Genomic DNA, 14,560 nt, shown 5'->3' with positions numbered 1-14,560 from the left:
GAAATGTTGAGAACTGAAAAAACATTTACTGTAGAAAAAGATTTAAAATAGTTTTATTAGATAAATTTTTATGTAACCCCATTGATTTATAGGTTTGAGGTAAATGAAATATTTGGAAGAGTTTGAAAAATGTTGGAATAGTGTAACATATTTAATCATTTTCATTTTCATTTTTCTTAATTTTTGATTTATTTCATATTAATACTTTTGACTATTTGAAAACTCATTCAAAAATTTTTAATTTGAGGCATTGAACTTTGGAGGCGTTTCAATCAGCAAGTAGATGACTAGCTTAGATCTATATGCTCACTTTAGATATGTAACATTACTTGTAATTTCAAATCAAAAAAACCTCTTCTTTCCACCTTCATTGACACAGTTCCGGCTGAGCAAATGTTAGGAATAGGAATGAATGGGGTACTAGCTCCGGAGCGGAGACAATCCGCCTTAGAATGAAGGCCAGAATGTCGTCTGTTCAGGACCTCCTAATGTCAGAAAGAGAGATCAGCTTTCCTCCCAGTAACGTCCTCCTGACCCAGATCAAGGCCCATCACAGAGAATGTGACTGGAAGTCTCGTCTCGCCAATGTTATTTGTATAGTGTCTGTATTTTATTAAACCAATTTAGGAAGATTTATTATTATATAAATTGGATAAATTGATTGTATTTTAATATAACAAGTAAGCTTTTGAATTTTATTAGTACGTAAGTAAGTAAGTGTTTGATTAATTATGTACATAATAGGTGAAATAAAATTAAATGTTGTTAAAATTAACACAATAAAATAGAATAACTAAGCGGAGTGCCTATCAACTTAGGCAAACCCACCTATGTTCAGTCTGCAATAGTTACTCCTGCAGTAAAGATAAAATTTTATGCCTTGCTCATACATGGCTAATGTTCACATTTGTTACACAAGTACGCATACATTGACAAATCCGTACTACAAACACTCATAAATTAAATGCTTTGTAAACGGATTTAAGCCAATTGAGAACTTAATACGCTTGCAATGCTTGGCTAACGCCATAACGCCGTAACGCAGGAGATGCTAATATTTGGTCGAGACTGGATGACCATAACCACATGTGTACATTTGCGTATAAATATTAGGCTTGCCTTCCTGTCTGCTGTACAGTGCACAGTATACACGCTACATTCAGCATTTAAATACACGCAGACATGCAGTTCGTAACGTACCGAAGGGTGACAGTATCTACTATAGCCAGTGCGTTCTATGTTTCTGCATTCCTGTCGTTACACAAATTTGTTATACAAATGAGCAGTTAAGCTGATTTTTGGTCATTGCTGCGCACCGTGTGGTATGAGTAACTAAATTCATTGCAATGTTTGCCAATCCTGTTTGTTCGCTTGTTTGAAATTGCGTGTGCGTATGTCTGTGAATTTGTGTGATATTGGTGCGCTGTAATGTGTTCGTGTACCTTATTAGCATGCATTAGGATATCTTAGTATGTAGGAAGTTAGTTAAACGGATAAGTTTATGTGCCTGAAATGCAATTAAACAGTAAACACACACCGGCACCGGCCGTCGCACTGAAATTTCGGGCTTGACCATTGTTACACATGCAACAAATGCTAATCACACACCGCATTTGTGCCATATGCTGCGAAAAGAATGTTAAGCATTGTAATATTGTTTGACGCTTCTATCCGCTTCCCTTTCCGCTTTCGCTTCCGGCTACAATGTTTAAATTAAACGCTTAATTGAGAACGGAATACGATAATTCAATTGATAACAATTTTTGAATCTAAGCGTTATTTAATTGCATTTAACAAATTTATTAGTTTAATTTATATATCTTGGAAATGCACATGTGAGGACACAACTATGTTAAGTTTTATACAAATATCTTCGTATCGAATTTTCGATTTGTGGAAATATGCTTTAAAATATAATTATTAATTGCACGCGTTGAGTAAATTTAATATAGAAAATAACTTTCGTTAATAATACAATATAGTGTTTTGGAGAATTAATTTAGATTATACGTGTAAGAGGTCAATAATTCCCTTTACTGTCTAGAAAGTTCGTAATTTGTTATTGTGTGGCCAATGTATATATAGGGTTATCCTAATAAATTTGGCGCAAGATTGTTTGCAATTTAAAAAAAAAATCCTTCCGAATTTTAGCAGCTTTCTGAGATATGAATTTTTTGTTGATTTTTTTTTACAGCAGTTAGCTCATTTTTTTGGTGCCGTTAGCTGGCAGTTTGATTTGTGATTTTTGTTGTTGAATGCATATATATTTTTTATATTGTATTTATTATCATTATTAATATTTGAATTGTATCTGAGATGTACAATTTAACGTAGATGGCATTCATTCATTAACAAGGTAGATGTGAATGCTGGGATTTATTATATATAATTGTGGATGACAAGCATCAGGGAATTTATGCTCTGCTGAGGTGTAGTCCATGTTCTTCACCTATTAGTTTTTATTGTTTCTTTTACAGATCGTTATAGTTTCCCTTACCATTGCATATGTAGGTCCATTGATTGTTTAAGGGTCTTGGGTACTGTGGTTGATAGTATTACCGGCACAATAACCAGACACTTTAGTTTCATAACTTCTTTGATTTCCTGAGTGATATACAGTTGTTTATGTTTTCCATATACTTCCAATCAATGTTGTCATTATGCGGAATAGCAACATAAATCAGATATATCGAATGATTCTTCCTTACAGCCATTAAAATATAAATACGCGTCAGTCTGCATAAATTTATCGATCCCACTACATATGACTAGCACTTCATTTGGTGTGTACTGGTAAATCGGGCAAGTGTCAAAAATTAAGTTATGCTTGAATGCAAAACTTTGGTGGATTACCTTACATACAACATTCTTCTTAATCAGGCATTCCTTATTGCAATTAAAAAACAACTCAGTATAATGTGTTGGAGTGTTTCTGGAAGTAAACCACATTTATGACGCACGTCATCTATTGGACAAATATTGTTTTTGCCCTTTCTATAAACACATCTACCCAATGTTCTACATTTTCAATTTTTTCCATATCACGCAATGAAGAAATGCATGTTTGACGTTGATTAAAATATTTACAGTTTAGCCGAATGAAGTCACATTTCGCCTTCACTATCCATTAGTTAGTGAATAAGAGTTAGTGCTATAATTGAAATTAAGATATTTTTGGCTAAAGTTGTGATCTACCTTTTTGACGTTGCTATTTTTTGCAGTTTTTATTCTTATGTGTTAGATAACTGTTTAGTTCCACATTCTCTCAATTTAACTTCTGATTGTTATATGTGATCTGTCAAGCTATGTCAAATTGTGCGCTTAACTGATATAACTGATAAGGTCAAATAAGGTCTATTTTATATTTATAGTTATATTGCTTTTATTAAGGAACCTGTTCCATATGATACAAAGATAAGAGCTAGGATTCGTTTATTTGCATTTTCCTGAAAAGCCATTTTGGGTATTAAAAAAGTCACTTCTAAGTATTTAAAGTTTCTAGCTTCTTCTTTTTTCGTTAGTTTCTAGCTAGCTTCTTTTAGCTTTAGCGTCCCGACTTGGACTTGGATAAATTCATTTCCATGTTCAATTTTCAACAATAGGAATTAATGTGAAAGATCATCATCTGTAATCATTCAAGTTTATTTTTCACTAGCAATACAATGTGATTTGTATAAGACAGAACACATATGTCTTTTTCTGCTAAAATAAGTTATTTTTCTAAATTGTCATGTAAATCGTTGAGGCACAATGAAAATTATAAGGGTGATAATAGACAGTCTAGTTTATCTCTCATATGAGTTACAAAATAGTCCGAAAATTTATTTATATAAATAAATTTATATCTTATATATAAGATTATATAAGATAAATATATATTATATATTAGCTTACATAAGATAAATATGTTTTATATAAGTTATGGAACTTGAATATTTTGAAATTGTTCGAGAATCGAATATTAAGCTTAAGCTTAATTAAGTTTAAGAATATTAAGCTTTAGTAGTTAAGTTTAAGAATATTAAGCTTTAGTAGTTAAGTAGTTAATATAACATTAGGTTAAACTTGTGAATGATTGGAACATCATCTCCAATCATAATTATATGAAAATAATAAACACTCCACTCCTTCTTCTGGACTGGGGAACGAGAAAACCTAATTGGCGCCCAACGTAAACAGTCGTTTTAACAACTTGATAATATCTCACCAAAAAGTGTGACTTTATAAAAAAAAATATACAACTGTACATTATATTTACAGCACTTTAAATCAAAATTTTTTAAAATATGATAAAATAGAGTTCTTATTAGCCTTAGCTATCATAAGAAATAAAATTAGAGGTTCTGCAGTATCCTTCAATACAGTGTTAAATTTTAAAGCTATTATTGTGCGTTTAAATTTCACCTACTCAGATAAGCGTCCTATCAAACATACATTATTGAGCAGGAAATGTCGATATTAAGGCAGGAAAATTTATCTGTTTTAAAAATTTTCGACGAGGTGGAGAAAAAGTTAACGCTTTTAATGAATAAAGCTGTAATGACATAAGAGGGCGAAGTAGCAAAAATAATTAATGAAAAATATATAGATGCTCTTCGAGTTTTTATTTCTGGTTTGAGAAAACCACTTTGCGATATTCTGTTCGCTTCCCGACCAACCGATCTCCCATCAGCTCTGGCATTGGCTCAGGAAGTACAAGTAAATCATGCACGTTATATCTTTGCGACAAGTTTCGCTAATAGGGACGAAGAGGTTTTAAAATCTAAAACCAATTTTGGAAATAGGCCCAATTCTTACAGTCAACAAAAAAACCCACATTTTCATAAAAAAAATAATGACGCTTTTAAAAACAACGCCCCCTTTGAAAATCTAAACGAGGCTAAACCAATGGATGTGGATCCTTCGACATCATATTTTCGTAGGCCAACAAATATTCAAAATAACGTAAATAAAAATAACTCACAACAATTAAGAACTGGTTTCGGGGAAAACAAAAGAGAACTTAAAAGACCACCTATGTCAGATAGAAATAGGGGACCCAAATATTTACTTAAAATTCAAAAAGAAGAAATTCCTGAAGCAGTGAGGGAATCATTCTGAAAAATGATCAAAAAGTTAAGAAATGCATTCGCAGACCCTAAGGAAAAGCTTCCTTTCAATACAAACATCGTTGCTACGATCAGAACTGTGGACCAAGACCCGGTTTATTCAAAATTGTATCAATACCCAATGGGTGTAGCAAGCTTTGTAAATGAGAAAATAAAGCAATTACTGGCTGATGGCATAATTAGACCATGTAAGTCACCTTATAATAACCCCATATGGGTCGTGAATAAAAAAGGTACTGACAATGAAGGTAATAAGAAAAAACGTTTAGTCATAGATTATCGAAAGCTTAATGCCAAAACATTTGACGACAAGTATCCCATTCCTAACGTTATGGTAATATTGTCAAATATGGGTGAAGCTCGATATTTCACTACCCTTGATCTTAAGTCAGGGTTTCATCAAATAGAACTAAAGGAAAGCGACAGAGAAAAAACTGCATTCGCCGTAAATAATGGTAAATATGAGTTCTGTCGATTACCATTCGGGCCATCGATGATGTTCTCAGAGAGAAAATTGGTAAAATCTGCCATGTTTATATAGATGATGTCATTATTTTTTCAAAATCAGAAGAACAACATGTTCAATATATTCAATGGGTTTTAAAAGCTCTTTACGATGCAAACATGAGGGTTTCGATTGAGAAATCAAACTTTTTCAAAACAGAAGTTGAATATTTGGGTTTTATTGTATCAAGAGGCGGTATAAAAATATGCCCAGAAAAAATAGAAGCAATTAAGAATTTCGAACAGCCCACCACGCTACATGCAATGAGATCATTCCTTGGGTTAGCAAGTTATTACAGGTGTTTTATTAAAGATTTCGCAAATATAGCTAGGCCATTAATAGATATTTTAAAAGGTGAAAATGGTAAGGTTAAGGCAAGTCTGTCATAAAAAATCAAAATACAGTTAAACGCCCAACAAGTTCAAGCATTCTCTAAATTAATAGAGATTTTAATTTCCGAAGATGTTATGCTTAGGTATCCTGATTTTAACAGAGCATTCGATTTAACTACAGATGCCTCTTCTTACGGTTTAGGAGCGGTCTTATCACAAGACGGCAAACCTATAACCATGATTTCAAGAACTTTGAAAGGTGGAGAACTGCATTTTGTAGCTAACGAAAAAGAATTATTAGCCATTGTTTGGGCTCTAAAAAATTTAAGGGATTACTTGTATGGTGTTAGCAATTTGAATATATTTACCGACCACCAGCCGCTAACTTTCGCAGTTTCTGATAGAAATACAAATGCAAAAATCAAACGATGGAAAGCTTTCATAGATGAACATAATGCGAAGCTACATTATAAACCAGGTAAAGAGAATAACGTGGCGGACGCTTTGTCACGACAACATATCAATGCGCTAGACAATAACTCAAGGTCAGAAGATGCAACTATTCATAGTGAAGAATCATTAACCTACACCATGGAAATCACCGATAAGCCAGTCAATTGCTATCGGAATCAAATAATAATTATGGAGTCGGAATACTCTTCAAAACATACCACTTTATTGTTTAGGAAAAAAACTAGACATACCATATACTTTCGTGATAAAAATAACCTTTTCGAAGAATTATGTGATGCAGTGAATATAGATGTAGTGAATACGGTACATTGCGAACTACCAATCGTTGCACACATACAACACAAATTAATAGAGACTTTTCCAATAACCAAATTTCTGTATGCCAAATAATTTGTCGTTGATGTCCTCGATCCGAATGAACAAAAAGAAATCATTGTAACGGAACATAATAGGTCACATAGAGTTGCGCAAGAAAAAGTTAAGCAGATACTCACTGATTATTTTTTCCCAAAGATGAATAAATTAGCTAAAGAAGTACCTTTAAATTGTAAAACATGTTCAAAGGCCAAATATATTAGGCACCCAGTAAAGCATCCTATTTCAGAAACTCCAATTTTTACATATCGATATCTACTCTACAGACTCTAAACATTATTTAACATGCGTTGATAAATTTTCCAAATTTGCTATCGTACAACCGATTGAATCTCGGACAATAACAGATATTAAACCAAAGTTACTACAAGTTTTAAATTTTTTCACGGGAACGAAAACTATTTACTGTGACAACGAACGCTCGTTTAATTCAAATACGATAAAATCTATGCTTTTTAATTATTTTAATTATTTTTAATTATTATTAATTTATTAATTATTTAATTATTATTTTTTAATTATTTTAAGTGGTGAACGCTTCACCACTTCACAGTACATCAAATGGTCAAGTAGAGAGATTCCATAGCACTTTAGATAAGATAGCTCGATGTTTAAAAATCGATAAAAAAATAGATGATACAACGGATCTAATTCTTTTAGCTACAGTTCAATATAATAGAACTATCCATACTTCTACTAATAAAACCCTAGTTAGTATTTTTCATTCTGCACCTACGGGTCTCGATAATAAAGTAACAGGCCAACTTAGAGAAGTGCAGCGAAACATGCTGCAGTATCATAATAAAGAAAGAGTTCCAAAGTCATACAACATGAATGACATAGTACTAGTAAGAACGAATAGAAGATTAGGTAATAAGCTAACCGCTTTATATTCAGAACAAACCGTAGAAAAGGATTTAGGAACAACTATTCTAATTAAAAGAAGAGTGGTCCATAAAGACAATCTAAGAAATAAATAATCGATTAAAGATTAGAATATAATTAAATTAAATTAAAGAAAAGATAAAATTAAAAATACTATATGATCATAGGTACAGAATCTGAGGAATTCACTGTAAGGATCTTTCTGGTGTATCACTGATTTAAAAGCTGTCATAAATATTAAATAAATTTTCTCCAATAAAATGAGCAACTCGCAAAATATATGATTAGCTTATTCTATCTCAAAAAAAATAATGTAATTCTTTGATCTAAGTAATATTTAATTCGTATATTTAATTCATATATTAAACAAATATTATCATTAAATTTTATTATCATAATTATGATAAGCTTCTTCTATCTCAAAAAAAATAATGTAATTATTTGATCTAAGTAATATTTAATTCGTATATTAAACAAATAATTCATATATTAAACAAATATTATCATTAAATTTTATTATCATAATTATGATAAGCTTTTTTTATCTCCAAAAAGAATGTAATGAATTGATCTAAGTAATATTTAATTCGTATATTAAACAAATAATTCATATATTAAACAAATATTATCATTAAATTGTATTATCATAGTTATGATTAGCTTCTTTTATCTCCAAAAAGAATGTAATTAATTGATCTTAGTAATATTTAAAACATATTGTCATTAAACTTTGATTAGCTTATTATGTTTTTAGCAATCCTAAGAAGTGAATCGTAGACGACTCACACTTAGAAATGGAAGAGTTATGGAACTTGAATATTTTGAAATTGTTCGAGAATCGAATATTAAGCTTAAGCTTAATTAAGTTTAAGAATATTAAGCTTTAGTAGTTAAGTTTAAGAATATTAAACTTCAGTAGTTAAGTAGTTAATATATCATTAAGTTAAACTTGTGAAAGATTGGAACATCATCTCCAATCATAATTATATGAAAATAATAAACACTCCACTCCTTCTTCTGGACTGGGGAACGAGAAAACCTGATTTATATGTATTAAATAGACAGCCTTGCTTAACTCTCATATGAGTTACAAAATAGTGCATATGTATACTCGTATTACCAATATATAGAGTGGAGGAGTTAACTTTGTAATTAACATAAACTCTATTTATTTAGGTAATTCAAATGTAGTGTGGATGATTTTTAAAATGTTTTACATTTTATTGATGCTATTAGCTGGCACGTCTTTTTATTTTATGTGTCGAATCTTATGATTGCCTTGCTTTTATTATTAATAGTGATGTTTGTGTTTCCTTGAGATGTTGAATGTATACTGAAAGCATGGACTTGCAGATACAGAAATGGTTATAGGCTCATAATGGTCACAGAGCTTTTGTCTAGTCAGCTCAGGTCAGGTCTAGATACCAGTGTCGACACAGCTTCCTCTTCTGTCCAATTAGTGCATATGCCCGTTTTGTGAGCACGAAGTAAATGACTAGTTCAGTAAATAATAATTTTAATTAATAATTAATTTAGTTAATAATTATTTTAGTTAATGATTTCTTATGTAATTGCTGTAGAGTATCTTTTTACTACGTTACAAAATCCATGATGGATTAAATAAACTATATAAATCATAGTCAAATAAATATCTATTTAATTCTTGATTGAATGAAAAATTTTGGTTTTTCCAATTAGATGTTAAGTAATTTCAGTCGATGTTTGGATACTATTTAAGTAATTAAAGTAATTATTTCAAACATTTATTCTTCTAATGTTTTAACATGAAAGCCTCATAAAAGTAAAGGTAAACTAGCTGTGAAGCTGGAAATTACTTATGTTGGTTTCAGTTGACACTTAAGAGGAGAATTGTTATTATAAACTTTGTTTAAAATGTTTTGTTTTTTTTCAAAGCAATGCGATCCTTGCAATTGCTAAGGATAATATAATTCGGAAAATAAAAACTTTTTAATGAGAAACACTTTTAAGTTTATTTATTGTTTGTTTGCTTGTTTATTGCTGTGAAGTCCTGAAAATGGTCAACACTAATTCCTGTAAAACTGACAGCTGGGGAAAGGAAAAACCGAAAGCAAGGGAAGTGGGAGTAGAAATTGGCAAGTCCGTAGTAAAAAAGTAAACTATTTAAGTTTTTTTCATTTCGTTGTTGATGATATTGTTGCCAGCGATGTTATGAGGACCACTTGACATAAGTGGGTGAAAAGATTTAATTACTTGGACAAAAGTGTTTTTATGATGATAATTAAATTTTATAGTACTTAGCAAAAAACAAGAGAAAATATGTTTTTAAATTACTTTGTTAATAGAACTTTTTATGCATTTTTAATTAAAATATAATTAGCTTTTTGTATTAAATTTTATTTAAGCTTATAAAAGCAGACTAGGGATTACTTTATGACTGAAAAAATGAATTAATTTTGCTCTAAATAGCATTCTGAAAAATTTTACCAGTGCTTAGAGTTTATTAAATAATAAAATAAAATTTTTAATATACATTAACACATAAAATAATTAAGGTTTTGCAATTGTTTAATGCTTCCGTCTTGGAGGGTTTATAGTAGAAGTAAAAAAACGATATCACTTATCGATAAAAAGTTAATCTTTGTACTGTATTTATGCATTTAACATAAAAGTTATACGTAAACAATTCTAATTGATAAACTATTACTGATAAGATACAATGAAATAATTTTAAGCAAATTCATTTTGAAAAATAATTTAATAAAATTTTATTTTGTTTAAAATTTGAGTTAAAGTCAACTTATTTTAAATAATTTACACTAAGTTTTATATAAAAATATATTTAAATTTTTATAGAAAATATCTTCTGTGTACTAAAATCCAAAGACTGCATATGAGTATATAAAGTAAATTATAGCTTAGCTCTAGAGTGCCATTGCTTTTCGGATCTCTGAGTACTGAACGTTCATTTGCTTTTGCATCGATCCATGATTGACAACTGGTTTCATTTTTAATGAATTTGAAAATCGATTCAGCTATATTCGCTGGCGTCACCTCTTGACATTGTTCCAGATGATGTATGGTGCACTTTTCGAAACGTTCAAGATCAACGCATTGTTTTGGTTGAAAAACTAATTCTGGTAAATCATTTATATCTGGTATACTTCCATCTTTTGGCATATATTGAGAGAATGAATTATTCATGCAATTTGTTATAGCTTCTTTATTTGCTTCAATACATTCAGGTCCGTCTTCAGCGACGAAAAGTGCAATTTGATCGCCACCACGATCACACATGAATTTAAGCAAACTTTTAGCTACACGCATCATAACCGCATTTTGGTTCTTCTCTTCGGGACTAAGACACGGCTGTACTTTTAGATTGAACTTTTGAACACATTCCATTGTGGTTGGTATTTTTGTACAATAATTGTGAAAAACTGAGTCCAACTCTCCAATAGGAGTTGCCTTTGCGATTTCCTCTTGTATTGCTGAGAAATTTGTAAATCCGGAAACGCATGCGGATAAAGATGCTGCACCCTTTTCAATGTCACGGTAGAGAGTAGAGTTATCGATACCTGATACTTTCTTGCATTTTTCGCGATAGACCTTTTTTATGTCATCTGTAAATGATAAAAATAGAATATATTTTATATGAGCTTTGGTTTTTACCATATATTAATTTATATCCATATATATATATTTTTAAAAATATGATGAAGATCTGAGGTGTACACATTAAATGATTTTAGCAGAAGATACAAATATGATTCAGGAATAAAATTTATGATTAAATATATAGCTTAATGAGTTCATTTAAAGGATACTTATAAAAGGATAAAAGAAAATTATTTAAAATATTTATAATGATATTTCAGTTATCAAAGTTTGGAATGACTATCAACTAACAATGATGACGAGTTACGATAACAAAATTTAACGTTGATTTATCTTGAAGTAATGAACGGTTTCCTAACATTTTTTTAACGTTCTAAAAGGCTCTACAAAAAACTTGTGTTATTTTATAATGTATTCATATTTCTATGTATTTTCGTAATCAGTTATAGTAAAATTCCGCCTTGAGAAAGTATTCAAATAAAGGGTAAAAGTTATATTTTTGTATGAGACCAAATTTGACAGTTCCAGATTAGCAAGAACGTTTATCATCTGTTAAGTCACTAACCTTGCTCTTGTACATTCAAGGTTGTATAATCTAGGAATACTGTCGGTAGATATTTTATTGACCATTTTATTGACCAAGTTGATCAAAATTATTAAAAGTCGGTTTTTTGAAATCAGGAAGATGGTAGGAAAGTCTACTATACATTTTATCATAATGGAGACTAGTGTTGAATGACTTAGTAAAGCCTTACTAAGTTATTTGAAAAGTTACACTTAAAATAAAAAGCTCTATTAAATAAATAATGCTTTATCATTGTATTTTCATTAATTAATTAATTGAATTATTATGAAACCATACCATATATTTCTTAATGGGTCTATTTTCAGCATATAAGTACTATTAAAAACTTTCATCTTTTACAAGTGAAATTAACTGCGTCTAGTCAATATGCAGAATTATGGATGTTAATAATATAGATAAATAAATATAAATCGTAGAAAATATAGAAAACCTGTATTTATAAAAATAGTAATATACTTATTTTTGAGATATACATAAACTGATATAATTGCTCATTACAGGTACTTAAAGACATCATCTATCGTCTCTTTTGTCAGGTTTCATGGAATAAACCTTAAGTTCATTTATAAAATTAAGGTACTAATTGCTTATATATTACAAAGACAGATCGGATTTGTTATTATTATTATTAAAATAAAAACGTATATAAGATGTCTTCAAAAGTTCTGATACAACAAATTTATTAGAAATACAATGAAAAATAAAAGAGAATCGATGTTGGTTGAAAACATCGATTATACCGATGGTAGAAACATGCAATCTTGTGATCTTAATATCATAAAGAAGATAAATCATTTTTATATTGTAACTAGAGTATCTGTAATAACTTATTTTATATAATATTTTTTAATTTTTTTGTTATTTAACATGGAAACCATAGGGTCTTGCTGGCCAAAGAGAAACGACTTATAAAAAATTAAATTAACACGGCTTTAATCGGGATTAGAAAGACAATTCTAAATGGGAGCACTGGATCTCCATATGAATTGAGATCATATTGATTCTATTTTCTAATTGAATGAATTTCCATTGAAAAATTCTCATCGAATGTTATTTTAAAAGCTAAACAACTTTTGTTCGGTTCAGTTTAGATGTTTACCCAAAAGATCTATTATGCACTGGGACTGGGAACTCTTTCATATGTTTTTTTTCCATTCTTATGTAATGTATTAATTACATAACTAAATTTTATTATATTTTACAATTTCACTATTCAAATCAACAATTGTATCCCACCATTTTTTTATTGTCATAATTATTCGGCACTGCAGTAATAAATTGACCATAATTTTAACCGCATATGTTTAACGTCTTTATCAGTTACCTTGAACATTTGTCAGAACTTGAGTCATTTTGTATTCTTAGAAATAAAGTATATTTTACTTTTGATAAACATTTCAAAATTTTTCTTAATTTTTTTAAGCGTTAATATTACAATTACTATTAATAAGACCGTGAATCAAATTTAACAGGTGTCGATACATAGCTTGTAGTTTGTCCACTTATTAGACCTGACTTATTAGAAAATAAGCAAAAACAATTTCCAAGTAATTATATACCTATTTTATAGTCTATATAATATACCTATGCACTTATATAGTTATATTATACATTATACCCGATATGCATAAAGCATATTAAAATAATCGTACAGTTCATTATTTTTCAACTATACGTATCCTTACTAAAAAGGTTGGGAACCACTGGTCTATATATTAGATTTAAAAGGGTAAAATGATTTTCGAATAGGTTTATTTATTATAAACATTATTTAACAATTAAATGAAAGAAACATTTTTATGGTATATTCAAAAATATGTATTATTACTGGAGAGATGATACAATTTCTTAGGCGATTGATATGATCACATGAACACAATTGAGATACAATGCAGAAAATGTATGTGAACTAAAAATATTTTATTAAATTACTTCCATTTGTTTGTTTTTAAATTAACAATTTTAATAATTAAACATAATTAATCAATTAAAACCGATTTAACAAAGCAAATCATATCACTTTTTTCAATCAATCGTTATCAATTTATGTTAATCAAATTTGTTATTTACAAAAATCAAAAATTATATTAATATCTAAATATATCATACCCAATGTAAAATTTGTATTCCTATATTCTTTCGGTAAGAATTGTGATTTCAAACTTTCAATTTGACCTAAAGACGCGGCTTGGCTACTACTTTGTAGGAAAGTAACCACAATAGCCAAAATAGCCACTAATATTAACTTTAATTTATGCATATTGTGTATTTAAAATTTATTCTAATAATAATTAAAATAGAAACTAAGAGTATTTCAACCACAAGTTCACACAACCGACTTATAACTCTAACAGCGATTAACTAACAATTTGGGTCTCCAAGTAATTGAACCAAAAAATTATAAACTGAAATTATCGCTAAACAAAAATATTCAATAATCTAATCAAATAAAATATCTATCGTTCTTCATTGTGGGTATGTGTAAAACAATTAACTGTTATAGAGTATCTAAGGTCAAATAATTTTTGTTATAGACGTAACACCTTTTTAGTGATGAAATAAATTTAGTAAGTACCCAGTAATCAAGTAATCATAGGAGATATTATTGAAGTCGAAAACAATTTAATAGTTTAAAATCACAGAACGTAATGATTAAAATGAGATTTCTTTAAAATTATATAAAAATATCTCTAGTGAT

The 14,560-nt window shown here is 29.4% G+C and overlaps 1 protein-coding gene across 1 annotated transcript; it reads right to left on the bottom strand.

Moving 5' to 3' along the window:
- Window positions 1–10,470: 10,470 nt before the first annotated feature.
- LOC119668863 (27 kDa hemolymph protein-like) lies at window positions 10,471–14,195 on the bottom strand. Its single transcript, XM_038078535.1, has 2 exons — window positions 13,972–14,195; window positions 10,471–11,281 (listed from the first exon to the last, which is right to left on the bottom strand). The coding sequence occupies exons 1-2, from the start codon at window positions 14,120–14,122 to the stop codon at window positions 10,509–10,511; spliced, it is 924 nt and encodes a 307-aa protein (XP_037934463.1). The 5' UTR covers window positions 14,123–14,195; the 3' UTR covers window positions 10,471–10,508.
- Window positions 14,196–14,560: the final 365 nt, after the last annotated feature.

The sequence above is a fragment of the Teleopsis dalmanni genome, chromosome 1, assembly GCF_002237135.1.
Source record: "Teleopsis dalmanni isolate 2A chromosome 1, ASM223713v2, whole genome shotgun sequence".
In the NCBI taxonomy this organism is placed as follows: Eukaryota; Metazoa; Arthropoda; class Insecta; order Diptera; family Diopsidae; genus Teleopsis; species Teleopsis dalmanni.
Note: the sequence above shows the minus strand (reverse complement) of the source record. Positions and strands in the feature narration are given on the sequence as shown.